Below are 26,041 nucleotides of genomic sequence, written 5' to 3'. Positions count from 1 at the left end.
ACGGAAGAGAGTCAGACACCTTCGAGAACCGGGGAGCCAAAAAGAAGGGACGGAAGGAAGGAACAGGGAAGGAAGTCAGCTTGGAGTTGTGAAGTCCTGCCCTCATACCCCAGGTCTGTGGGAATCATAGACTCATAGAATGTTAGAGTTGGAAGGGACCTTGAAGGTCATCTAGTCCAACCCCCCTGCACTCTGCAGGAGCATCGCCAAAAGATAGCCCTACATACCTACGACATACCCGAAAGATGATCGTCCAGCCTCCGCTTGAAAATGTCCAGCGAAGGAGCATCCACCACCTCCCGAGGCAGTCTGTTCCACTGCTCAACCACTCTTACAGTCAGGAAGTCTCTCCTGATATTTAGCCGGTAACGACTCCCTTGTAATTCCCACCCATTAGATCCAGTCTTGCAATCCAATCCGGAGCAAGAGAGAATAGATCTGCTCCATCTTCTACATGACAGCCCTTCAGATACTTGAAGACTGAAATCGTGTCCCCTCTAAGCCTTCTCTTTCCCAGGCTAAACATCCCGTTAGGGGTATTCACTGGACAGAGACCAAGCGCATGCCGATGCTTGTAGTATTCATATAATATTTGCCAATGTGTTGACTGTGATTCTCGCTGCAAAAGTCTGCCCCCTGACCTGGATGGCCCGGCCGAGCCAGATCTCGTCAGATCTCTGAAGCTAAGCAGGCTCAGCCTTGGTTAGTACTTGGATGGGAGACCACCAAGGAAGTCCAGGGTTGCTACGCAGAGGCAGGCAACGGCCAACCACCTCTGCTCCTCTCTTCTCTTGAAAACCCCGTGAGGGGTTGCCCTAAATCAGTGGTGGTGCCTATGGCTCAGGTGCCAGAGGTGGCACTCAGAGCCCTCTCTGTGGGCATGCGTGCCATCGCCCCAGCCAGGCTCAGACCATCATTAAAGTGTCGAATTCTCTGCCAAATAATGTTAAGCAAACGAAAGCATTTGGGATGGCTTTCCTTACTTTGTTTGGATCATCTTAAGTTAATGTATGAGTTGTTATTTCTAAAGTAAAACCTCAGTATTCCGGTTAAATGGCCGTATTGGCATTTTGTGATAAATAAGTGGGTTTTGGGTCGCAGTTTGGGCACTCGGTCTCTAAAAGGTTCACCATCACTGCCCTAAATCAACTGCCATTTAGTGGCATTTTCCACCACCAAGGTACATCCCATAAAGTGGGCTCTAGCCCATTAGAAGATTGGATTTATACCCCGCCCTTCACTACCCAAAGGAGTCTCAGAGTGGCTTACGAACTCCTTTCCCTTCCCCTGCCCACCAATGTTCCCTCTAAGCTGTGGAGTCTTGCGAGCAAACATTCTACTTCGCGAGCTACTGGCATTAAATTTGTGAGTGAACCATTTGGCTACTGCATAAATTAGTTTACTCTAGAGCCCTCCTTCCCGAGCCAAGACAAAAATGTGTGAGCTGGAGGCTAAAAAACGGTGAGCTAGCTCACACTCACTCAGCTTAGAGGAAACACTGCGTCCCCACAACAGACACCCTGTGAGGTCGGTGGGGCTGAGAGAGCTCTTTCGAGGACTGCCCTTGCGAGGACAGCTCTTGTCAGAACTACGGCTTGCCCAAGGTCACACCAGCAGCTGCGAGTGGAGGAGTGGGGGAATCAAACCCGGTTCTCCCAGATTAGAGTCCGCGCTACTTAACCACGACACCAAACTGGATGGGCCAGGTTGGTCTGATCTCATCAGATCTCGGAAGCTAAGCAGGGTCGACCCTGGTTAGTCCTTGGATGGGAAACCACCCATGAAGTCCCGGGTTGCTCTGCAGAGGCAGGCAAGCGGCAGACCACCTCCTGTTCACCTCTTGCCTTGAAAACCCTACAGGGTCTCCATACATGAGCTGCGACTTGACCGCTCTTTCCACACAAGCAGGTGCGCCCGTCCCTTCCCTGTGGAAATGCAACCATGAAGCAAGGCCTTTCGATCCGCGCATCGCAAACGAGGACCACAAATGCAATAACTTGCAGGGGATGGAGATGCCATTTGATGGCTTAAGGGGAGGCAGGCTGTTCAGGATCCCACCCAATGTTCTGGGTGGGAAACGGATGGGGGGGGGCAGCAGGGAATTAGGTTTGGCGTCGTGGTTAGGAGCGCGGACTCTAATCTGGGAAAGCCGGGCTTGATTCCCCACTCCTCCACATGCAGCTGCTGGGGTGACCTTGGGCCAGTCCCAAGTTCTCTCAGAGCTGTTCTCTCAAGGGCAGTTCTTGAGAGAGCTCTCTCGGCCCCAACTGGCTCACAGGGGGTGCGTTATTTGGTCCTGCGCTGGGCAGGGGGTTGGACTAGATGGTCTGTCAGGCCCCTTCCAACTCTATGATTCTATGATTCTGTGACTCGCAATGATGGGCAGACATTGGAGGGACTACTCACCCCACTGTCATGGTATTGGGGGTGGAGAGCCCGGATCCCTCCATGTGGAAGATGACGCTAGTCAGCATGACAGGAAGTGGGTTTTTGAAGACGATCTGGACCTGGGTCTCTTGTCCGACGATGGCTGGGCCCAGTAACTGAGAAAAGAGAGAGGATTTGAGGATCGTGAACCCAAGTAGGAAAAAAGTTATACACGCCCCTTTCGGCGGCATTCCCACGAACAAAGACAAACACCGTTCTGTACCCTGAGAAGGATCCTGACCATACTTTTTGGGCCGCGCGTTTTAAGAGTACCCAACTTTGCCCTGACCTGGATACCCCAGGCTATCGCCAGGTCTGGGAAGCTAAGCCGGGTCGACTCTGGCCAGTACTTGGATGGGAGACCTCCATGGAATACCAGAGGAGGGAGGCGGGGGCAGGCTTTACTCAGCCACCTCTCCGGATAGCCTCCAGGCCGCCAGCAAGGGGCAGTCACCAGAGGTCGCCATGACTTCCCGACACACATACTCACATATTTTAAAAATACCCCCCCCAAAAAAAAAAAGAGTACCCAACCTGAAGAAGAGGGACCCTGCTTTGTTCCCACAAAGAACATCACATTAACTGAAGACAGGGCTATTTTTGGGCAGGAACGCACAGGAACGGAGTTCCGGCTGGCTCCCAAGTTGGCCACGCCCAGCAGGAACTCATTAGCATAATAGGCCACACCCAACAGCAGGAACTTATTCGGATTGGCTACAATTAGGGGTGTGTGGCCTAACATGCAAAAAGGGTTATGACAACAAACAAGGTAAAGAGAATAAGAAGCAATAGGTGGGTGTGGCTGGATGACCACACTTCTGGTAGCGTGGGGGTGTGGCCTAATATGCTAATGAGCCGTGCTGTCAGGGGTGTGGCCTATTATGCTAATGAGTTCCTGCTGGGCTTTTTCTACCAAAAAAGCCCTGACTGAAGACATGCAAGGATATCATTTCCTTGGCCCTCTAGACGGGACGTTGCCCTTTCTGTGACAGATGGAGGAGCTAATCGTACTCTGGAAGTATTCACAGGAAGAGGCAAAAGGAAAATCTTAAGTCTCTTGCTTGCTCTGATCCCTTCCTCCTCTTTCAGGAGTAAACATTTGTGAAGCTGAAGTAACAGTGAGTCAGAGCCGGGAAACGAGAGAATCCAAGCCCTATAGGGTAGGATTCCCTCTTGCCTTCTTATGGTGGGAGAATTGCAGCCCTGGCCCGACGATTGTTCAGCTGCTCAGCAGGCGGAAGCTGGGGCCAAAGGGGGGTGCACAATCGTGGGGGGAAAGAACAGAAAGAAGCTACGAGGCCTCAGCTATTTACCAGTAAGTTCTGACCACAGAGTTCCTGACAATTCCTAGAGCTACCCAAAAGATTGAAGGTCAAAGAAGACGGGGACAGCAAAGGATGAGATGGTTAGACAGTGTCATAGATGCAACAAACATGAAATTGAGCAAACTTCAGAGGACGGTGGAAGACAGGAAGGCCTGGCGTGATCTGGTCCATGGGGTCGCGAAGAGTCGGACTCGACTGTGCGACTGAACAACCCAAAAGCGACAAGGGTGGCTCTAGCAATCACCAGAAAAATCTATGGTCATCTTACCATAGCATTTCCGGTAATTGCTAGAGCTACCCTCATTGCTTCCTAAGATTTCCCTCAATTCTTGTCACTTTGGGCTTCCAGCTCCGCCCTCAGTTCCTGAAACGTTGGCATCTGGTCCTACCGTCAGAGTGAGATCCGGAGTGCGCAGACGGAAGGTGTGCTCCTTAGCCAGCACTTGACCTGTCTCAGTCACTTTTCCAGAGATGCTGAGCTTCATGGCCCCCTGGTCCACCAGGTGGGGCTTGTACTCGGCGTAGGTGATCAGCATCGGAACGGTCTGGGCTGGAGGGAGACAGAAATGGGGTTACAAAGACGCCTGCCGAATGCAGCAGTCCTGGGGAAATGGACGGCATCGCACCGAGATGGCCGGCACCGCGCCCCCTTAGGCTGGTGGTGGACACAGCGTTGTTGCCAGCAGGGGTCATTTCGTAGAAAAAGAGATAGGGGAACTCATTAGCATAACTCATTAGCATATGCCCATCCCCCTGACATCAGGGGCCTGGCGGTGGACCTGCAAGGCCGGCGGGAGTGCAAGGAAGCCCCGCCAAGGCCCTCCCTGGCCCCAGGCAGGCAGGGGTGGGGAGAGGCGGGGAGGAAGCAACTTACCCTCCCTCTTCTCCTGCCTCCTCCTGGCTGACTGGGGGCTGGAAGCGGGGCGGCCGGAAACAGGGGGCGGGGCTTCGTCGTGTGCCCCGCCCCCGCACTTCACCCGGGGGAACTGCAATCCCCCGCGATCCCCCCTGAATCAACCTCTGGTTGCCAGCCCTGTGCCCTGGAAAGCCAACCGTGGCCTTCTTGTCAGGAACAGACCGACAAAGTTTTATACTTTGAATAAAACTTGGTTGGTCTTAAAAGGTAAACAATGAAATGGTCACAGTCCAGAGAACTTACAACATATGAATCATGCAACTGTGATAAAGAAGCATTCACAATTTTTTATCTAAAGATGTTATAAAGGTAAAGGTAAAGGTTCCCTTGCTCGAAAGCCAGTCGAATCCGACTCTAGGGTTGCGGTGCTCATCTCCGTTTCAAAGCCGAAGAGCCAGCGCTGTCCGAAGACATTTCCGTGGTCATGTGGCCGTCATGACTAAACGCCAAGGCGCACGGAACGCTGTTACCTTCCCACCGAAGTGGTACCTATTTATCTACTTGCAATTTCTTGCTTTCAAACTGCTAGATTGGCAGTTATAAAGATATAAAGTTATAAAGATGTTATACAAAACATTAATTTCTGAATGTGATTATTACAGGAGATAATACAATAGAAACAGAAGCGAAAAGGCAGGACGGTGGTCTCCGGACTGGTGCTGCCGTTTCGACAATAGGTCTTCGTCTAACCAGAAATTGTGCCAATCAATGTGAAGTGTGGAGTTCCTCAAGCAACAAAAAGCTGCATATTCGTGAGTTTTCTAACTCTTATAGCTTGAGAAGCAACATCTCTAATTTTAGATTGACTTCAGCCCTTTTGGGAGAACTTTTTTCTAGAATGAGAGATGTTGCTTCTCAAGCTATAAGAGTTAGAAAACTCACGAGTATGCAGCTTTTTGTTGCTTGAGGAACTCCACACTTCACATTGATTGGCACAATTTCTGGTTAGACGAAGACCTATTGTCGAAACGGCAGCACCAATCCGGAGACCGCCGTCCCGCCTTTTCGCTTCTGTTTCTATTGTATTATCTCCTGTAATAATCACATTCAGAAACTAATGTTTTGTATAACATCTTTAGATTAAAAAATTGTAAATGCTTCTTTATCACAGTTGTATGATTCATATATTGTATGGTCTCGAAAGGTGCCACTGGGTAAGTACCTGCAGTTTGCCAGGTATCAGGAAGGCACTAAAGGCCAACGTGTGTTTTTAGAAAGCGGGTGGGGCCAGGCAGACAGGGCTTCTGATGGGCCACCGGAGATCTGATTGACAGTGCAGATTGTAATAACTTCGTGTCCGTGGCAGCTGCCATGGCAGCAGGGATTTTATTCTCCCTTTCTCTCCTCTTTCCCAGTGTATTTTTAGAAATTACCCCACTTGTTCCCCACACTTGGTCTTCTGCTTGTATGTGTTGTCTGTGTGTCCGCCTCCCACAAGGACCAGTGTTCCCTCTAAGCCGAGTTCGTGTGAGCGAGCTCACAGTTTTTCAGCCTCCGGCTCACACGTTTTTTGTCTTCGCTCAGGAAGGAGGGCTCCAGGACAAACTCATTTACGCAGCAGCCAAATCGCTCGCTCACGACTTTCATGCCAGCCGCTCGCAAAGCAGGATTTCTGCTCACAAGACTCCACAGCTTAGAGGGGGCATTTAGTGGTTGTGCCCGCCACCCTGTGTCAGGATTCCAAAAGGACCCCCAGGATCGAAACGGTTGGGGACCCCTGACTTAAGGTCGTCTTTGCTGTGTGAATTCACGATCACTGGCGACTCTTTGCTGCACGTCGGCACATCGGAGGGCTTAACATGGGAGAGGCCCTACACAGAGAGAGGCTCTGCCTCTCTGCCCTGCTGTTGGCCCTCCAGAGGAACTAGGTGGCCAGTGTCTAGGGTTCCCACCCTCCAGGTGGGGCCTGGAGATCTCCCGCTTTTACAGCTGATCTCCAGCGGGAGAGAGGTTGAAAAGTCGTACTTCCGTTTGCTGGAATCTGGACCTGCCGCTGCTCCTTCTTAAAAGGGCTGCTGGTGACGCCCGTGTAGTACATGACGGCCACGAAGAGGTTGAGAGAGACCTCACGGGGCATGTTGCTTTTGTTCTTCAGGTGGACCCGCAGGGTGATGTCTTGCCCCGTGTAGGCGTCTTGTGCATCCACCGACAGTGAAATGTCCTCCCGCCAGTCTTTGTTCTTGTAGATGTGGGCCTTGGTGCCATGCTTGGCAGCCGTTTCCACTGCCTTGCGCTCCTCCTCGGATCCTGGGGGGAATCCAGAGACAAAGAGAGGACGTTAGGGAAGGGGATATGCCTAGGGCTCTTTTTGTAAAAAAAGCCCAGCAGGAACTCATTAGCATAATAGGCCACACCCAACAGCAGGAACTCATTAGCATATTAGGCTGCACCCCCATGTTACCAGAAGTATGTTCATCCAGCCACACCAACCTTTTGCTTCTTATTCTGTTTAGCTTGTTTGTTGTCAAAACCCAGGGCCTTTTTTTGTAGCAGGAACTCCTTTGCATGTTAGGCCACACACCCCTAACGTAGCCAATCCTGCTGTTGGGTGTGGCCTATTATGCTAATGAGTTCCTGCTGGGCATGGCCAACTTGGGAGCCAGCCGGAACTCCGTTCCTGTGCGTTCCTGCCCAAAAATAGCCCTGGTATGCCCATCTGTTGGCAAACGGGGGGAACCGAAAAGACTCCCAGGAGATGAAGGACCAGATAACATCTCAGCCACTCATTTGATAGAATGTGAGGTGTGCATGGACTCCACCTCCAGAGAAATCGCCATCACTGTACCTTCAGGGTGTTTGTAGAGGCTGGTGACGTCCTCGCGCTTGTGGGAGCCCACCGCCTTGGTGCTGATCAGGTGGCCAATTGCTTTCTCCTCCACATAGACAATCTTGAAGCTGCCGTCAGATTGGCGCTGCCAATACACCTTATCACTGTTCACCTGCAGAGGGTGTCAAAGAAACAGTCAGCAACACCCCTCTCCATTTCCCCCTAGGGTAATTCTCGCTAACACGGCTGGCTATCTGGATCTATCGAGGCTCAGCTGAGCTTGGAATCCAGCTGGGACAACGTCTGCTTTCCATCAGGAGCTGTCCCAGGTCCTGAAGAATCTGCCCGTGGCAGAGACAGCCGCCCCCAGGAAGGGCTGCAAAGGACTGTATTCTAATAATGTTCCCATGAAACAAATACCTCAGCATACCTCAGCAAAACAGAACGAGGCATCATACTTCATGTAGACCAACCCGTTCTTGATGGCCTCAACGGAGCAGGGTCCACAGCAAAAGATGCCTATAGGGGAAATATGGAAAAGCAGGGAGAAGATCAGAACCTGAAGGTGCACAGAGCCATGAGAGAGAATACAGACTCCGCATCAGTTTTGGGAGTGGCCAGTAGTGTTCTGTTGACCTGAGGGACTCCCGGCAACATGATTTCAAGTAACTCAAGATCGAAATTAAGAACATGCGAGGTGGATGAGTGCCAAGAGCTATTTTTTAATGACAAACCCTGCATTGCAGACATTTCTCCAGAAATATTCTGGAAAATGGTTCGTAAAGTTATTCACGACATTTAGGACATTATTGTTCCAGTGAAGCCTGAAGTCCTTCTACTTAATTGCACTGAAAACGTTGCAGTTACCCATAGGGAACTGGTGCTAAATTTATCAGCAGTGGCAAGAAATACTTTTGCTAGACATTGGAAGACCCAGGTACCTCCTAATTAAAAAAAACAACAGGCCGTTCAATGATACGCGGCAAATGGTAAAATTAACTGCGCTGCAGTGTTTTGGGAAATGTACAATAAGAAGAAAGTTGGCAGCCTTTAATTAGATATTTCAATTTAGCGGTAGGGTAATGCATGAGATCATGTCTTTTGTCAGAAAGGCGTGTATGTCAGCTGATTTTCAAAGTGAATATTGTTTTGCACAATTAGTAAAGGTAAAGGTTTCCCTTGCTCGAAAGCCAGTCGAATCCGACTCTAGGGATGCGGTGCCCATCTCCGTTTCCAAGCCAAAGAGCCAGTGCTGTCCAAAGACGTTTCCGTGGTCATGTGGCTGGCATGACTAGACGCCGAGGCTCATAGGACACTGTTACCTTCCCATCGAAGCGGTACCTATCTACTTGCAATTTCTTGCTTTCGAACTGCTAGGTTAGCAGGAGCTGAGGCCAGAGACGGGAGCTCACTCCGTCACGCGGCACTCGGGTCTCGAACTGCCAAACTACCGACCTTCCGGTCTGCAGTTCAGCGTCTTCACCACTTGAGCCACCGCAGCCCCTTTTTCACAATTGCCGTATAACAAATGAAGTAAGTAAATAGACGGAGTAAGGCTCTGGGCCAAGGTCAGCACATCTATAGAGCGAGGTGGGATCACACTGGCGCTTCATGTCCCCTGATCCTCGTTGGTTTAATAGCTGCATTACCACCCTTCGCCATCCGCTGAGGTGGCGCTGTTGCACAGCACAGGCCCACAGTTTACTCGGCTCGAAAAGAGCCAGAGAGAAAGGTAGTTTCAGAGGGTTTAGCCATGTCAATCAGCAGCAAAAGAGCCATCTTCGGGTCCAGTAGCCCCTTAGAGACGAACAAGATTTCGGCGGTATGAGCTTTTGAGTGTCAAAGCTCCCCTCAGGAGAAAGGCCCCCTGCATTCACCCCTCCCTTGAGATCCACGAGGCCTTACATTCTTCCCTCATCCCCCCGTCTTCCCTGGCCTTGACTACTATACGGGACACCCCTCCACAACGTACCACTGCTTGACTCTTGAGGCGTGGCGTCCACCACCTGCCAGCCATCAAACCCCGAAGGCAGATCAGGGCGTGTCATCCAGCAGTCGTTCCAGACATGGAAATTCCTGCATTGGGGTGCAGAAGAGAAGGCTGGGGTTAGGCGGCAGCCACACTGGTCCGGGTCTCGGTCCCCACGGCCTCGATACGGCACCCCCTGCCGGTAGAGTCGGTCGACGTCCCCTTACCAGACGGAGTCGGCATTCAGGTTTTCCAAGGGCTTCATGTTCTCGTCGAAGTAAATGTCCATGGTGAGGCTGACGTCGGTGTCGTGGGCCGAGTTGTAGTTCGTGACCGTCCGCGTGGCGATGCCCAGGCAACGCAGCACTGGGGAGAGGGGAAGGGGGAACAGCGTCAGCAGAGGGAGACCCTCGTCTTCAACCGCGACACCCTCCCAACCGGCTGCCGTTCCTCCCAGTTTTGTATCGTGTCAGAGTTGGGGACGCACATTCTCAGCACTGGCGAAGCACGCCGATGGGGACTTGCACCAGTCAGCCGGCCCAAACAAAGGGCGAACTGTGAGTTAAACGTCTCCCCTTATAGCTTGTGAAATGCCACGCAGTTACGGTTGCCAACTGAGTTGGAAATTCCTGCAGGTTTGGGGGTGGAGCTTGGGAAGAGCAGGGACTTCACTGGGGGGTATAATGCCATAGAGCCCACCCTCTAAATCAGCCATTTCCTCTGGGATAACTGATCCCTGTAGCCTGATCAGTTGTGATTCCAGAAAACCTGGAAGTTGGCAACTCAGTTACTCTCCTAGCTGCTTCTTGGGTTTCTCTCTCTCTTTCTTTTCTTTTTAATTAAATTTTTATTAATTCCAGATCTTACAAATTAATTGCAAGCTTTTTTTTTTCAACCAAAAGAAATAAGTTTAACATTCTTTAATAATAATAATCCGCTACAAGATGCCAACTCTGTCCTGCTTCTACCTCATCTGTATATAATAGTCATTCATTAAGTCCGGTAGAGATTGGCGCGCCTAAATAAATATTTCTGCCCCTCAGAATTCCTCCAGTACCAGTGCTTTATTTATAAACCCTATTTCCCATAATTCCCTTGACACGGAGAGTACTCCATCTTTCTGAGTTATACCTCTGAGGATGTCCAAGAAACGATCCAAAAAATGGAAACCTGTATGCGTACTGCGCTACAAAAATAGTTTAAGTATTTAAAGCAACAGTGCGGATATACACACAATCAACATTTCACAAGGTAAGTACAAAAATAAGCAAATTCATGAGATGTTAACGATGATCTCCGGAACGTTCTACCGTTTCGATAATAATCTTCTTCCGAATGAAGATGAAGAGTATGCCCTTCTAAGAATCATCTGGAACCTTATACAATGATGTCATGATACTTCAGTGAGACTTATATGTACCAGTTGAGACATTGACTAGAGATGTTGCATACTCTCCATCTTCGTTCGAAAGAAGATTATTATCGAAACGGTAGAACGTTCCGGAGATCATCGTTAACATCTCATCAATTTGCTTATTTTTGTACTTACCTTGTGAAATGTTGATTGTGTGTATATCCGCACTCTGGATCATTACGCTGTCACTTTAAATACTTAAACTACGCATACAGGTTTCCGTTTTTTTGGATCGTTTCTTGGACTTGCTTTAATACTGTTACCATCATCTCTACACAATACCTCTGAGGATGCTAGTCACAGTTACTGGCGAAACGTCAGGTTCTACAATGCCAAGACCACGGCCACGCAGCCCGGAAAATCTACAGCAACTAATCCCATAATTTTCCTTATAACTATTTGAGTAAAGTTTTACTAGATCTCCTTATGCTTATAACCATATATTCTGTCCTTATTTCGTTTCCAAATTTATATTATAAAATAGGATGAAATAAAATAGGAAGAATGTTTCTCTTGGGTTTCTCTTGCCCTCCCTATTCCCCTTCCCTTCCCTTCTTTCCATGGCACCCATTCCCCCACCTTCTTTCTCCCTCCCACGGCCTGTTCCCACCTTGTTACTCCCCCCACGGTAGCTACCTGTAGTCACGACTCCAGCGAACACCCAGCACTGCCCGTACATCACGGGGTAGCCTGTCTGGTGATACTGCAGGAGAATGTCGCGGCTGCCCACCCAGGCCGAGGGGTTGGTGCCGCGGGAATAGTCACCCGTCCAGTTTCCTACCAGGACCCCGTTGTCATCCAAAGAGTTGACCTGAGAGAGGGAGAGTGTTGGGTGATAGTGAGATATTGAAAAAAATGGTATTTAGCAGAGATAATATAGCCCAGCAGAGCCTGAGTAAAATAATTCAGACTGAGAGTCCATGTGTGATTAAAATATAAAGTTTTTACTAAATTCTAGCATGGGAAGGGTAACTGGGATGAAAATAACAACAGAGCATAATCGGCTGCATCCTTACACTACAAAGACAAAACTAGAAGAGAGAATGGCCACTCTCCTTCTTCTTCAGAACACCAAAAAACAAAGATGGGAAGAGGAGCCATAAAATGGTAATACACCTCAACACTTTAGTCCCAATCAAATCCCTAGATCAGGGAGAAAATTCCCGGGCTTCCTACATCTAAAGAACATTGGTTACATGAGAAACATGTGACTTCCTGTGAGTAACATAAACAAACATTTAATCCCAGATATACTGAGTTTTTTCAACTTGTAATACCCAACAGAGAGAATATTAACTGCCTGGTTAGCAACAGGAAAAAGCAAACCGTGCCGAAAAGGGCTCGGAGCAAAATATGCATTTCCCCAGTTCGCCTCTCTGGATATGTTTCACCACAACAGGTTTACTTGTCGAAGCAGGGCCTTCTGCGGGGCCACCCGGCGAACAGGCAAGATCAAAAATGGCCCGTTGTGTGTGCATGTCTCTGTTGCGGTTCTCAGCCTGGTGGAAAGGCCTGCCTGAGGAGGCCAGGAAGGCCCCCACGCTTCTGTCATTCCACCAACGATGTAAAGCAGAATTGTTCAGGAGGGCAGAGGTCAGCTTTATGAGGGGACTCAATAGACACCTGGTCAAATGAAATCGGGCAGGAGGGTACTCTTAAGAAAGATAAGGGTGTTGGGGTTTTGGTGGGTGTGAAATTTTGGGCAGCTCTCTTTTCCCTTCCCTTTCACCCAGCATTTTTTTTTATTATTCCGGCCATTCCAGACAGACAATGGCAGTGGTGCGCTGTGACCGAGAAAAAAAAAATGCTGACGACCTCAAAAGGGATGCCGAGAGAGAGGAGAGAGAGAGAGAGAGAAAGGCTGCCGGAACACGCCTGATGATCACCGCAGACCATAAACTCCCTGTTGACTGTGGAATGTGTGTAATTTAAATGATATATGTTGTCCTCCCTTACCCCCCTCACTGTTAGTCCCGTGTCAACACAAAGAGTAACTGTAAATCGCTCAGAGCCAGCAGCTCTACAAGGATCGAGCGATCAATAAATTGAAAGATTATTATTATTTTTATTATTATGCTTCCTTTATCTATTTTCCTCTCTAATTGTGACGCCCAGACAGACTATAGTGATGTTTTTATTCCATTGTTCGTTAACTGCGTACCGCATTTTATTGCATTGGTGACCATATGTACTATAAGAATGAGGCAAAACCCTCCCAAAACAGTAGCTCTGTCTAAATGAAGTTAATAAATCAACGGGCGGCAAGCTGAAAAGCAAGCCACAGTGAGACCGGTTAACCATTCCTTCATAATTTCCGGTTAACCGGTGGAACTCCCTGCCACGTCATGCTGAAAATATGCAACAGCCTGGCTGGTTGAGCCTGTCCTGCAAGGTCAGGCGCATAGTAACTCCTGCATCTATCAGATCTCACCTGCACATTGCCATAATGAACAGGGCCATGATCCTGTTCACCCTTACTTGGGAAGAAGTCCCATGGTCAGCCCCTTTGGCAGGATTTTGTGGCTTGTGGGGCAATTTTTTTTTCCTGGTGGGGCTGCCATTATTTGCCATAATGAAGGGGCCACCCGTGCCCCTCTCCCTCCTCCCTGCAAGATTCAAAGGGCCCTTCAGCTGATCAGCGGGGGGCGCGTGGCCCCCCGATCAGCTGGAGGGCCCTTTAAATCATGCAGGGGGGAGGGAGAAGGGTGAGCACCCCCCCACTTCTTCCCAAAATGATTTAAAGGGATCCTTTAAATGCTTTTGGGAAGAAGTGGGGGCCCCTTTAAGGAAGGGGGCTGGCTCTTTGAGGAAGGGGGCGGAGCTTCTGGTGAACTTATTTCTGCATAAATGTGCAGGAGATCCGGCTGTTAACTCTGTTTGCCATTCCCTATATATGATCAGAGAGGCAGTGTAGTGTAGTGATTAGGGGTCGGGCTACTTTCTGGGAGAACCAGGTTAAAAACTCTACCGTGCCACGGATGACCTTGGCTCTCTCACGCACTGACAACCTAGCCTACCTCACAAGCAATGCTCCCTCTCCGCTGTGGAGTCTTGTGAGCAAAAATCCTATTTTGTGAGCTACCGGCATTAAAGCTGCGAGCGAGCCATTTGGCTGCTGCATAAGTTAGTTTGCTCTGGAGCCGTCCTTCCCGAGCTAAGACAAAAAATCTGTGAGCCGGAGGCTAAAAAACTGTGAGCTGGCTCACACTAACTCAGCTTAGAGGCAGGGCTATTTTTGGGCAGGAACGCACAGGAACGGAGTTCCGGCTGGCTCCTGAGTTGGCCACGCCCAGCAGGAACTCATTAGCATAATAGGCCACACCCAACAGCACAAACTCATCAGGATTGGCTACATTAGGGGTGTGTGGCCTAACATGCAAAGGTGTTCCTGCTCCAAAAAAAGCCCTGGGTTTTGGCAACAAACAAGGTAAACAGAATAAGACAAAGATGGATGGTTTTTTTGGACATCACTTGGTAAGAAAAGCATTATTTGCGACATGGATGAGGTATAAAAAATATTTTCGTGAGGTAAGACCGATGTGGATTGTACCAGCAGAAGTTTTAACACCTTACTCAAGACAGCAAGGCAAAGAATGGTTGCCATATAGAGACTTAATTAAAAAAGAGGGAACAGAATGGACAATGAAAAAGCAGAATGAAATTGACTATAAATATGAATGGTTGAAATATATGCAGATTTATGATGTTTTTAAACTAGATAAAAAATTATGGTTTTAGGGAAGAAAAAAATGAAATAGAGAATATATGGGAGAGTGGTGGGAAGAAAAAGATTTCAAATATGTATAAAATATTGCTAAAATGGTATACTGAAGATGAGATGGTTAAAGAACAAATGATAAAATGGGAAATTAATATGAACAAAGAAGTGACTATTGATGTATGGGAGTATTTGTGGAAAAACTCGATTAAGATTTCGACCTGTACCAATGTTAGAGAGAACTGTTATAAAATGATGTATAGATGGTACATGACGCCAAAAAAAATAGCAAATATGAACCAGAATTTGTCTAGTAAATGTTGGAAATGTAAGAAACATGAGGGCTCATTTTACCATATGTGGTGGACATGCGAAAAGGCGGTGGATTTTTGGACGAAAATCCACAATGAAATACAAAAAATATTGAAATGCTCTTTTAAAAAGACACCAGAAATTCTGCTTTTGGGACTTAAAATGGAAGAAGTTAATGTAACAAAAAAGACTTTACTCTGGTACTTAATAACAACAGCAAGAATGATTTATGCACAATATTGGAAAATAGATAAAGTGCCAGAGATAGAAGATTGGATACAAAAAGTTCTGTTCATGGCAGAGATGGATAAAATTACAAGAAAATTAAACAACAGAGAAGATGAAGAGTTTTTGGATGAATGGAAGGACTTTAAAATTTATTTGGAAAAGAACTGGGATGTAAAGCAAAGTTTACTGTATTTAGAACAATACTAAATCAACTGATTGTTATCTAAAGATTTTAATGTTAAGAAAAATGAGAATATTTGATGTTATGCTGAAAAAAAGAGATAAAAAGGGGAAAGCATTGTGGGAAGCTGAGAAGGGGGGGAGGTATTGGGAATAGGGTGAATGAAATGTAATGGAAACTATTAATTGTGTTAGCTATATGAATTCTCAATGAATTAAAAATAAAAATTTTGCTAACCAAAAAAAGAATAAGAAGGGAAAGGTGGGTGTGGCTGGATGACCACACTTCTGGTAACATGGGGGTGTGGCCTAATGTGCTAATGAGTGGTGCTGTCAGGGTGTGGCCTAATATGCTAATGAGTTTTGCTGTTGGGTGTGGCCTATTTTGCTAATGAGTTCCTGATGGGCTTTTTCTACAAAAAGAGCCCTGCTTAGAGGGAACACTGCTCACAAGGTGGTTGCGATGAGGATACAGTGGAGGAGAGGAGAAAAAGGTGGGCGGACTCCGTACCCCACCGGGGAGAAAGGCCAGGTATAAACGAGGTAAGTAAATCAATCGCAGCAAACTCATCAAATGTAACCTGCTTGTGTGAATGGGGGGGAGCATCTGTAGTCAGGACCCGGTTTGAGAATGGGGCAAGGAACATGAGCGTGCCTCTCTGAACATGTGCAGAGTTCACTGCCTTGGGGTGTTGGGCTTCAGGAAGAACGATACAGCTTCTGGGGAATTCTGAGTCCGGGGACCTCTCGCTGTTCTAAGCGAGCCCACCGGGCTAAAGCCCGTTTACCTCCAGCGATGTTTGTGTGTCCACTGAACTTGTGAATGGCTCCGACTGTTTGGTTCCCACGGTGAAGGTGGGGGCAAAAGAAAGAAAAAGCTGAGCCCTCCGGATCGAAGGACCAGGAAAAAGCAGAGGATAAGGCAGGCCGCAAAGCCAAAAGAAGAGAATAAGGGCTTCGAAGACTGAGGAAGACGACCCAGAGAGCAGCCTCCAATCCCATTAGGGAGGGGGTTTGGCTCAGTGGCAGAGCCTCTGCTTGGCATGCAGAAGGTCACAGGTTCAATCCCCGGCATCTCCAATTAAAAGGATCAGGCAACAGGAGATATAAAAGGCTTCTGTCTGATGGTTTTTATACGCCGCTTTTCACTACTCAAAGGTGTCTCAGAGCAGCTCGTAATCGCCTTCCCTTCTTCTTCCCACAACAGACACCCTGTGAGGTAGGTGGGGCTGAGAGAGCTCTGAGAGAACAGTGACTGACCCAAGGTCACCCAGCTGACTTCATGTGAAGGAGTGGGGAATCAAACCCTGTTCTCTCCAGATTAGAGCCCACCGCTCCTAACCACTGCACCAAGCTGCTGCCAATCAGAGTAGACATTAGTGACCTTGATGGACCAGAACAAAAATACAGTACGCAACGCTCCCTCTAAGCTGTGGAGTCTTTTGAGCAAAAATTCTACTTTGTGAGCGACTGGCATTAAAGTTGCGAGCGAGCGATTAATAAGTCTGCTCTGGAGCCATCTCTTCCTGAGCTAAGACAAAAAATGTGTGAGCCGGAGGCTAACAAACTGTGAGCTAGCTCACGCTAACTCAGCTGAGAGGGAACACTACCACTATGTGACATTTTGCTGTCTTTCAATGACACCCTGGAAGCATGGTCCACGTCGACTGCAAAGTCAGAGTCTCCAAGTGGGCTTGAGAGAGACTTGGGTTCAAACGTCGGTTTGGCTGTGAGTCTCACTGAGTGGGCTCACTACCGGCTCTTAACCTACCCTGCCTTGCAGGGACGTCGCAAGGGCAAAGAGGGATAACCTGGCTGTAAGCTGCCCTGACTCCTTGAATGCTGGGTGATGGCCAGATTGAAGGATGAAGCGGAGGGGGTTTTGCGGAGGAGGGTCTCTCAGGGGGAGGGCCTGGGCGGGGTGGCTGCCCCCAGCTGGGGTCTCACCATGGCAGAGACAACACGAGAGACCATGATGGGGTCCCCACGGCTCGTATGTGGCATCCCTCGCCGGTCCAGCATATAGAGGCAGGCGTCCAGGACTCCCTTGTCAAACTGCGGGGAGAAGAGAAAGGCGATCATGGGGGTGGGCGGGTGGAAGGGAAACTCTCCAGGGCATCATTATGCACACACACCCCAACACACACAAACACCCCAACACACACACACACACACACACACACACACACACACACACACACACTGCAGGCACTGGGGGATTTCTGAAGCCAAACTTGTTTAAACTGGGCCCATACCTGGGTAGCCCCTGGAATTACTTTCTGAATATCTGGGATCTCTGCGGCTCTTTTAACTCCAGGCGACAACAGCGCCACCGAGTGGCAGATGCAGAAACAACCACACAGCGCCCTGCAAGGTGCTTCGGTGCAGTTCCATGACTCCTGCTTGCTGCTGCTTTGAAAGACGCTAGACCAGGGGTTCCCCCCGCCCCGACCTTTCCGAGTCTGCGGGCACCTTTGGAATCTGCACACGAGGTGGTGGATGCAACCACAAAATGGCTGCCCCAAGGGGCAGAGCCGGCCACAAAATGTCCGGGAGTGAGGTCAAGTGTTAGGGTTGCCAGCCTCCAGTTGGGGCCTGGAGATCTCCCGCTTTTACAACTGATCTCCAGCTGACAGAGATCAGCTCCCCTGGAGAAAATGGCTGCTTTGCAGGGTGGGCTCTATGGCACTGGACCATGCTGAGGCCCCTCCCCTCCCCAAACCCCGCCCTCTCCTGGATCCACCCCCAAAGTCTCCAGGTATTCTTCAACCCAGACCTGGCAACCCCATCACGCATCCTTGTGACGTGGGGGCAGCTGCTGCTGCTGAAGCTACTTTCTGAATATCTGGGCGGCCAACAAGATCTCCAGTGACCAATCGGAAGCCCTGCTGGGCAAAACCCCCACCTGGTCCCACCCACTTTCTAAAAATGCTTTGGGGCACCCAGAAAGGTGTACTGGCAGGCACTGGGGGGGCCCACGGGCACCAGGTTGGGGACCCCTGAGCCAGGGGGAGGGAGCCCCACAGATTGAATAGAAGAAGAAGAGGAGATTGGATTTATACCCCGCCCTTCACTCGGAGTCTCAGAGCGGCTTACAAACTCCTCTCCCTTCCCCTCCCCACAACAGACACCCTGTGAGGGAGGCGGGGCTGAGAGAGCTCTGACAGAAACTGCTCTTTCAGGAACAGCTGTGCCAGAGCTTGTGACTGACCCAAGGTCACACCAGCAGGTGCAAGTGGAGGAGTGGGGAATCAAACCCGGTTCTCCCAGATTAGAGTCCGCACACTTAACCACTACACCAAACTGGCTCAGAAGAGGGAGAGAGACATCATTCGGGGGCCTGGATGGAGCTCTTTGTGAGCAGGGCCGTATGGGATGGGAAGCCAAAGACCTGGTTTCCCCAAACGGGGCCTCTCATACGCGGCAGTTGTCGGCTGGCTAATATCCTGGGGGGCTAACCAAGGGGAATGCTGTCCTCAGCCCCCTCCGACGAGTTGCCGCTCGTGCAGCTCGATCCGGCTCCGCTGAAGGCTCCAGGGGGACCCACCTGCCCGTAATTCCACGTCCGCTCCCCGATCTGCGACTCGGTCCCGTAGTAGATGCGCCCGACTTCATTCAGCACGTACTCGTCCAGAGTTCCGGTCTGTGGCATGTAAACCGGGTCCTCTGCGGAGCAGAGAAAGAGCAGGGAGGGTGAGTTTCTGCGGGGGGGCCCCGGATAGTCTACCACTTCAAAACAGAAAGCACATTTGCAGCCAGAAACAGAGAGTAGAGGGAAGGCAAGAAAGCCGCCAGGTGTGAGAAGAAACTTGTCCAAGGGTGTCTTCCCAGGGACAGAGTCGCAGGGCTTTTATCTGCTGGCGAACAAGCAGGTGTCGGGCGGACCCAGCCTCCCCTTGTTGATTAATCTAAGGTTTCTGGTTTTGAACATTCACGATCTTCCCCCAAGGAGTCCAGCGATTGTGTCCTGGCCCACACTTAACCTTCACAACGATCTTGAAGGGTAGGTATGCTCAAAGAGAGAGAGAGAGAGAGAAGCAGGCTGGCTCAGCGATCGTTTGAACCTGGGTGTCTCCACTCTAAGTCCCACCTTCTTGCCTCTATACCACACTGGCTCAAAGCACCTTTAAGCCAGGTAAAAAGCTTCACCTTTAGCATTTCTGCCTGTCATGCAGGTGTTACAAACCACAAGAACCAAGCTGGGGGGGAGAGATTGGATTTATACCCTGCCCTTCACTCGGAGTCTCAGAGTGGCTTACAAACTCTTTTCCCTTCCCCTCCCCACAGCAGACACCCTGTGAAGTAGGCGGGGCTGAGAGAGCTCTGAGAGAACTGCCCTTGAGAGAACAGCTCTGACAGAACAATGGCTTGCCCAAGGTCACCCAGCAGCTGCAGGTGGAGGAGTGGGGAATCAAACCCGGTCCTCCCAGATTAGAGTCCACGCACTTAACCACGACCCCAAACGCGAAACCCTTTGCAAAAGCAAGTGCACGAGAAATTATAAAAAGGACAGAATTATTATTATTAACAAATTGTTTTTTGGGAAAACTCCACCTGTGAATCTCTCTACCTGTGATGAACTTTACCGGTGAATTTCTGCCTGTCCATTTCTTGTGTCGTGGGAAGATCTGTTCTGAGTACTATATATGTCATAGCTATATCATTTCTTAAATCGTTGATTTTTGGTGTTTACATTTGGGCACATGCATATTTTTTTTCTTGTTTACACCATCTGGAGACTGGCAGCCCTTTCCATGCGTCTATAGGTAAAGGCAGGGCTTTTTTTGTAGAAAAAGCCCAACAGGAATTCATTAGCATAATAAGCCACACCCAACAGCAGAAACTCATTAGCAAATTAGGCCACACCCTGTCAGTACAGCTCATTAGCCTATTAGTCCACACCCCCATGCCTTCCCTTGGCTTGCCTGGGTGCCCTGCAGCTGCGGAGAGCCCGGGCAAGCCGGCCCTTGGACAGGCCGGGGAAGGCACGGGGAGGCATTTAAATGCCTCCCCAATCCTTCCAGGCCCCCCTGGCCTGCCCACCTTAGAGTCGCCGGGGGGGTCGCTCTCCAGGCTTTCCTTCTATAGCCATGTACACAGAGGCTTTGGCTGTAGTGGGCGTGGCCAACTCTGACGCTAGCCGGAACTCCGTTCCTGTGCGTTCCTGCCCCAAAATAGCCCTGGGTAAAGGTAAAGGTTTCCTTTGCTCGAAAGCCAGTCGAATTCGATTCTAGGGGTGCGGTGCTCATCTCCATTTCCAAGCCGAAGAGTCAGCGCTGTCCAAATAAATTTCTGAGGTGCACAGAACGCTGTTCCCTTCCCACCGAAGTGGTACCTATTTATCTACTTGCAATCTCTTGCTTTCGAACTGCTAGGTTGGCAGGAGCTGGGGAGCTCCCTCCCGTCAGGTGGCACTCAGGTCTCGAACTGCTGAACTACTGACCTTCCGGTCTGCAGTTCAACGGGCGTCTGCTGAAGTGGTTTTGAGCAAACACTCTTCAAAGCGCCACAGGAAAATTCCTGCCCGTTTCTGCCTCAACTGTTCTCAAACGGCTCCCCTCCCAGAGAGCCCTTGACAGTCTTGGCGAGGACGCAGGCAACACATTTGTTCTCTTTCTCTCACACACAGCGCTCCACGCCTGTTTGCCTTTTCCAGCGCTCTCTGGTGCCAGGGGAGTTGTTTACTTTGGTTCTCTCTCCAACACATTGGGTGGGAGATAACACATTTCCCTTCCCCACCCGGGGACCTGCCTTTTCCTGCCCCTCAGAGGTCAGGGAGAAAACAGGGATGGGGTTGTGGGACCCAGATAAGACAGTGCGGGTGGGGGGTCTCGGGGCCTGGAACACCCTGCCCCGCCTCACTGCCGACCCCATTCCAGAAGCTACAGAGCTGGGGAAAGTTCATCCCACCTCACACCCAGAGCACAAACAGAAGTAGCCGCAGGCTTCCATTCCCATCTGGTGGCGATTTGTTGCTTCTGGGGTGGAGAGTCCAGGGGTGTCGAACTCATTTGTTACGAGGGCTGGATCTGACATAAATGAGGCCTTGTTGGGCCGGGCCATGCGTGTCATAAAAGGTAATGCCAGGTAGTGGAGATATAAACAAGACACAGACAAACACAATTAAAGATTTTTTAACTTTAGATAACACATTTCCAGTGATTTCGACACCCCGACAGCAGCCAAGTTTGGAATAATTTTCTTCCGGGGTTTTTCCCAAGCTAACGTCAGTGGCATATTGGGGGTGTTGAGCAGCCCCAGAGAGAGCTGCGGGGTCTGTTTGGCCCAGACTTGTGCCGTGGCAAGAATGCCAATGGGTGTCGGCTTGCCCAGAACCGCAGGCACTGCTGGGTTCAGCTGGCTCCCGGCCCCCAGCAGGCCTCACTTATGGGGACATTCCCAGCAAATGAAAGGTCTAGTCCGGGGGTGGCCAAATTGTGGCTCAGGAGTCACATGCGGCTCTTTCACACATATTGTGCGGCTCCCGGTAGGGCAGCTGTGGAAGTGAAGGGGAGACATCTATTTGCTTTCTCTGTTTCTCTCTCTCTCTTTCTTTCCACCTCTCTCTTTCTCTCTCTCTCTTAGACAAATAAATATCATTAGCAAACAAATAAATATCATTATCAATATCTGTTTTTACCCCTTTCATTTCTGGCAGTCTCCTTTAATGTTAATAAAAAAAGCAAATGTGCATATTTTAAAATAAAAACGTGCGTATAATATTTGTTCATGTTTTGCGGCTCTCAAACATCTGACATTCATTCTATGTGTCTCTTACACAGAGCAAGTTTGGCCACCCCTGGTCTAGTCTGTCCCTAGTTAACCTCTGGCTCTGATATAAATGTCCTAGTTGGCTCTGATATAAATGTCCTAGTTGCTGTTTTGATTATGCCGCATCTAATCTCAGCCGTACGAGAGCGCCACGGGACCTTAAACAGGACCAGGGCCAGAGCGACAGTCACTGGTTATCCTCTTTCTGCAGGCTGCTATCTGTGTCCTTTTAAAGTCTTTCAGATATGGCCCAGCCGAAGCCAAGCATCGCCATTATCAGTGGAAGAGTTCGGCGCACGAAATCTTTCCTGTTGATTTGGGTGGGATTTTCGAGCGCTTCGCTTCGGCTGGACTGTTCAAAGACGAAGACACTCAAAACGCTAATCAGGTCCGGTTTATCATAACAGGGAGCCCCAGCCAATTCCCATCTGCTGCGGTTCGGTTTCTCATGAGAAATTAGAGGCGATAACCAGAAAGGGAAGACTCCCTCGACAGGACGTTTCATGCTTGTTATGAGAACAGCTTGCAGAACTGGAATCAACCGAACAGAATCAAGAATGGGAAATGGAGTTAAGAATGGAACACAGGCCTACAGAGTGACAGTGGGCCCATTGCAATTGCCAGCTCCAGGTTGGGAAATCGGAGAAGATTTGGGGGTGGAGACTGGGGAGGGTGGGATTTGGGGATGGCAAAGCAGCCACTTTTCCCCATGGGAACTAATCTCTAGTGTCTGGAGATCTCTTGCAAGTCCGGCAGAAATCCAGGCTCCACCTGAAAGCTAGAAGAAATAGAACTACTGCAAGTATGCAATTAATGGTTGTAATAATACTAGTCTTCCAAGTGAGTACAAAATTACAAAATATACAGTAACAACAACATTTTGTATTCCAGATAATATATAGATGGACGGAATTCCCCGGAGTTGGTGTTCTGTTTCAGCTGATGAGCCCGCATTTACACTTTGGTCTGTTATACAACAGGAATGAACACTACAAACATTTAGGATTGATGAAGAATCCATTTGGAATATTTGTGACTGTGCGAGGGCACGCGTGCCTTTATGAATTCTGATGTGCGAGGAAGTCATCACGAAACGGAACACCAACTTCGGGGAATTCCGTCCATCTATATATTATCTGGAATACAAAATGTTGTTGTTACTGTATATTTTGTAGCCTTTGACCATGGAAACGTCTTCAGACAGCGCTGGCTCTTCGGCTTTGAAACGGAGATGAGCACCGCAACCCTAGAGTCGGATTCGACTGGCTTTCGAGCAAGGGAACCTTTACCTTTTTACTCACTTGGAAGACTAGTATTATTACAACCATTAATTGCATACTTGCAGTAGTTCTATTTCTTCTAGCTTATTTGTACTGCAACCCCCTACCTGCTTGTCCACCTGAAAGTTGGCAGCACCCTAGCCACTGGGGGGGGTGGGGTGGGTATTCCACGATAAAGGAGTTCACTGCGCACATGCTCAGGAACACTCTTGTCTTTTTTTGTTGTTGTTCAGTCGCACAGTTGAGTCCGACTCTTCGCGACCCCATGGACCACATCATGCCAGGCCCTCCTGTCTTCCGCCGTCCTCCGGAGTTTGCTCAATTACTCTTCTCTTTACTTCCTCATATTGTCAGGTTTGCCCCCCTGGCATTCAAAACAACCTCATGCTTTGAGCTTTGATGAGACCGGAGATAGATTTTGTAAGAATGATAGTTTAAAAGAGGGATTGCTGCAACTAATAAGTTTTACAAAATTTATTTATTTACTTATTCATTCGATTTATACGCAGGCTCCTGAAACCCTCCAAGGAAGATCTGTTTGCAGCCAATGAACAGAAGATGCCACAGAGAACAAAACATTCCACAAACTGCTTTAAACTTTTCAAGCTGAAAATGGAGTCCAAGAGATGCTGCCAATTTCAGTTGCCAGGACTCGGACGGGTTAATCAGCCACCTAATTTTTTGTCGATTAGTCTGTCTGCTCTATACGGATTTAAGGATTGCCCTCTCCAGTACGGATCTGCCCAGATGCCTTGATTGGCTAGTAAATGTACGGCTTTGGGTCATAGCCCTCTTACGAGCAGCATCATAAAACAGGGTCTTTTTGGCAGTAGCACCAAAGAGTGTGGAATGCCCTCCCACTGGAAGTGTTCCGTACCCTCCCTGACAGGGTTTAGAAAAGCATTGAAAACACCGCTCATTCGCCTAGTTCCCTGCATTTTTGACAGTTCTCTGACTTCTTATGAGTTTTAACTTTACCTGCCAAATATTTTTATTTATTAGGGGAATTTCTAGACCACCTCTCCAGAATACCTGCTTGAGGTAGTTTGGTAAGAAATCATTTATTTGTTTTATGGTGCTGTACCGGATTCGACTGGCTTTCGAGCAAGGGAACCTTTACCTTTACCGAGTTTTAATTATTAAAAAACAAACCTGCACAAGTAAAATCAGCCATTCTGAAGAAAAGACCCTCCTCAGAAGATAAGAGCATTCATCATTTGAGAACTGGCATTCCTTTAGGGGTGAAAGAGGAGGGACAATGCATCTAAGATAAATAGGGATGGGCATGCACCAGCTGGCAAACTGAAGTTCATCACAAATTTTGGCCAGTTCGTGGTTCATGGAGCGATGTTTGAGAACCGAAGAGCCGCCACAATCCTCCACGAATGTTGATGCAGTCCGTGGAGGTTTGTGGCTGTTCGTGATGAGCATGAAAAACAGCTGAGCAGTGGGGAGCTCCCCTGAGCAGTCCTGCCGCTCAGCTGTTTGGAAACCCCTGCTTTCTGCTCCCTGCGGTTTTTCACGGGGGAGCGAAAAGCGGGGTTTAAATGGCAAATCCCTGCTTTCTGCTCCCCGTGAAAAGCCAAAGGGAGCAGAAAGCAAGGTTTAAATGGCTCAGAGCCCTTTATCTAACTAGGCAATACATTTAAGCACAGCACCTAGGGTAGCCAGCCCCCAGACGGGCCCTGGAGGTCTCCCAGAATTACAACAGATAGGCTACAGAGATCACTTCCCCTGGAGAAAATGACTGCTTTGGAGGGTGCACTGTATGGGATTATACCACACTGAGGTCCCAAATCCTGCTAGGTTCTACCCCTACATCTCCAGGCACTTCTGAAGCCGCGGTTGGCAATGACAACAGCATCCCTAGCAGCTGCGTCCGTTCTATCCTCCCTGGCAATGCCGGGTTCCCCTTCCCAAACACTTACCAGAACACCAGGGGTTGAAGATGACATAAGTCTCATAGCGGGGGTCGAAGGGCGCCTGATACTCGCCCGCCTTGCTTCGGGTCTTGACGCTGAACTTGTATTTGCCGATCACAGCCGTGGGCGAACTGGTGACCCGGAGGAGCATGGTGTTTTTTTCCCAATCGACCAACTCCGCTCCCCAGCTCTTGTCTGACAGTCGGGTGCCCAACGGGATCAGGACGTGTGTCCCCTTGGAGGTCTGTGGCGAAGGCCCTGTCAGAGAGATGCGAGAAGTTAGGGTCTGGGGCAAGAAGCAACGACATCGCCGGGAGAGAAGTTGCTTTCTCCGCTCCCCCGTGTCCATCTATAGACATGCACACTTCCTATCTGGTAGTGGCTTCTCTCCAACTAGAGTTCTTTTCTAGGATTCCAACTGGATCCAAACAACAGAAGTATAGTGTCCCGATCACGTGAAGTGATGGTATCGCTTTACTCTGCTCTGGTTAGACCTCACCTAGAGTATTGTGTTCAGTTTTGGGCACCAGAATTTAAGAAGGATCTAGACAAGCTGGAACGAATCCAGAAGAGGGCAACAAAGATGGTGAGGGGTCTGGAGACCAAGTCCTATGAGGAAAGGTTGAAGGAGCTGGGTATGTTTAGCCTGGAGAGGAGACGACTGAGAGGTGATATGATCATCATCTTCAAGAACTTGAAGGGCTGTCAGAGAGAGGATGGGGCAGCGTTGTTTTCTTTTGCCCCAGAAGGCCGGACCAGAACCAACGGGTTGAAATTAAATCAGGAGAGTTTTTGGCTCAACATTAGGAAGA

At 49.2% G+C, this 26,041-nt stretch overlaps 1 protein-coding gene across 1 annotated transcript in view; it reads right to left on the bottom strand.

The window, feature by feature from the left end:
* TGM1 (transglutaminase 1) overlaps positions 1 to 26,041 on the bottom strand; it is a 68,481-nt gene that overhangs the window by 1,577 nt on the left and 40,863 nt on the right. Inside the window, exons 4-14 of the mRNA XM_015406374.1 lie at positions 25,236 to 25,487; positions 18,804 to 18,922; positions 17,204 to 17,311; positions 11,455 to 11,629; positions 9,632 to 9,770; positions 9,408 to 9,511; positions 7,866 to 7,954; positions 7,454 to 7,607; positions 6,634 to 6,915; positions 4,142 to 4,302; positions 2,407 to 2,543 (exon numbers count right to left, since the gene is read on the bottom strand). Of these exons, the coding sequence (XP_015261860.1) occupies positions 2,407 to 2,543; positions 4,142 to 4,302; positions 6,634 to 6,915; positions 7,454 to 7,607; positions 7,866 to 7,954; positions 9,408 to 9,511; positions 9,632 to 9,770; positions 11,455 to 11,629; positions 17,204 to 17,311; positions 18,804 to 18,922; positions 25,236 to 25,487 (1,720 nt within the window). The remainder of the gene's footprint in view (positions 1 to 2,406; positions 2,544 to 4,141; positions 4,303 to 6,633; positions 6,916 to 7,453; positions 7,608 to 7,865; positions 7,955 to 9,407; positions 9,512 to 9,631; positions 9,771 to 11,454; positions 11,630 to 17,203; positions 17,312 to 18,803; positions 18,923 to 25,235; positions 25,488 to 26,041) is intronic.

This window comes from Gekko japonicus, unplaced genomic scaffold (genome assembly GCF_001447785.1).
Source record: "Gekko japonicus isolate JY-2015 unplaced genomic scaffold, Gekko_japonicus_V1.1 scaffold2686, whole genome shotgun sequence".
NCBI classification, from domain to species: Eukaryota; Metazoa; Chordata; class Lepidosauria; order Squamata; family Gekkonidae; genus Gekko; species Gekko japonicus.
The sequence above is the reverse complement of the archived record's forward strand: the minus strand, read 5'-3'. Positions and strand labels throughout refer to the sequence as shown.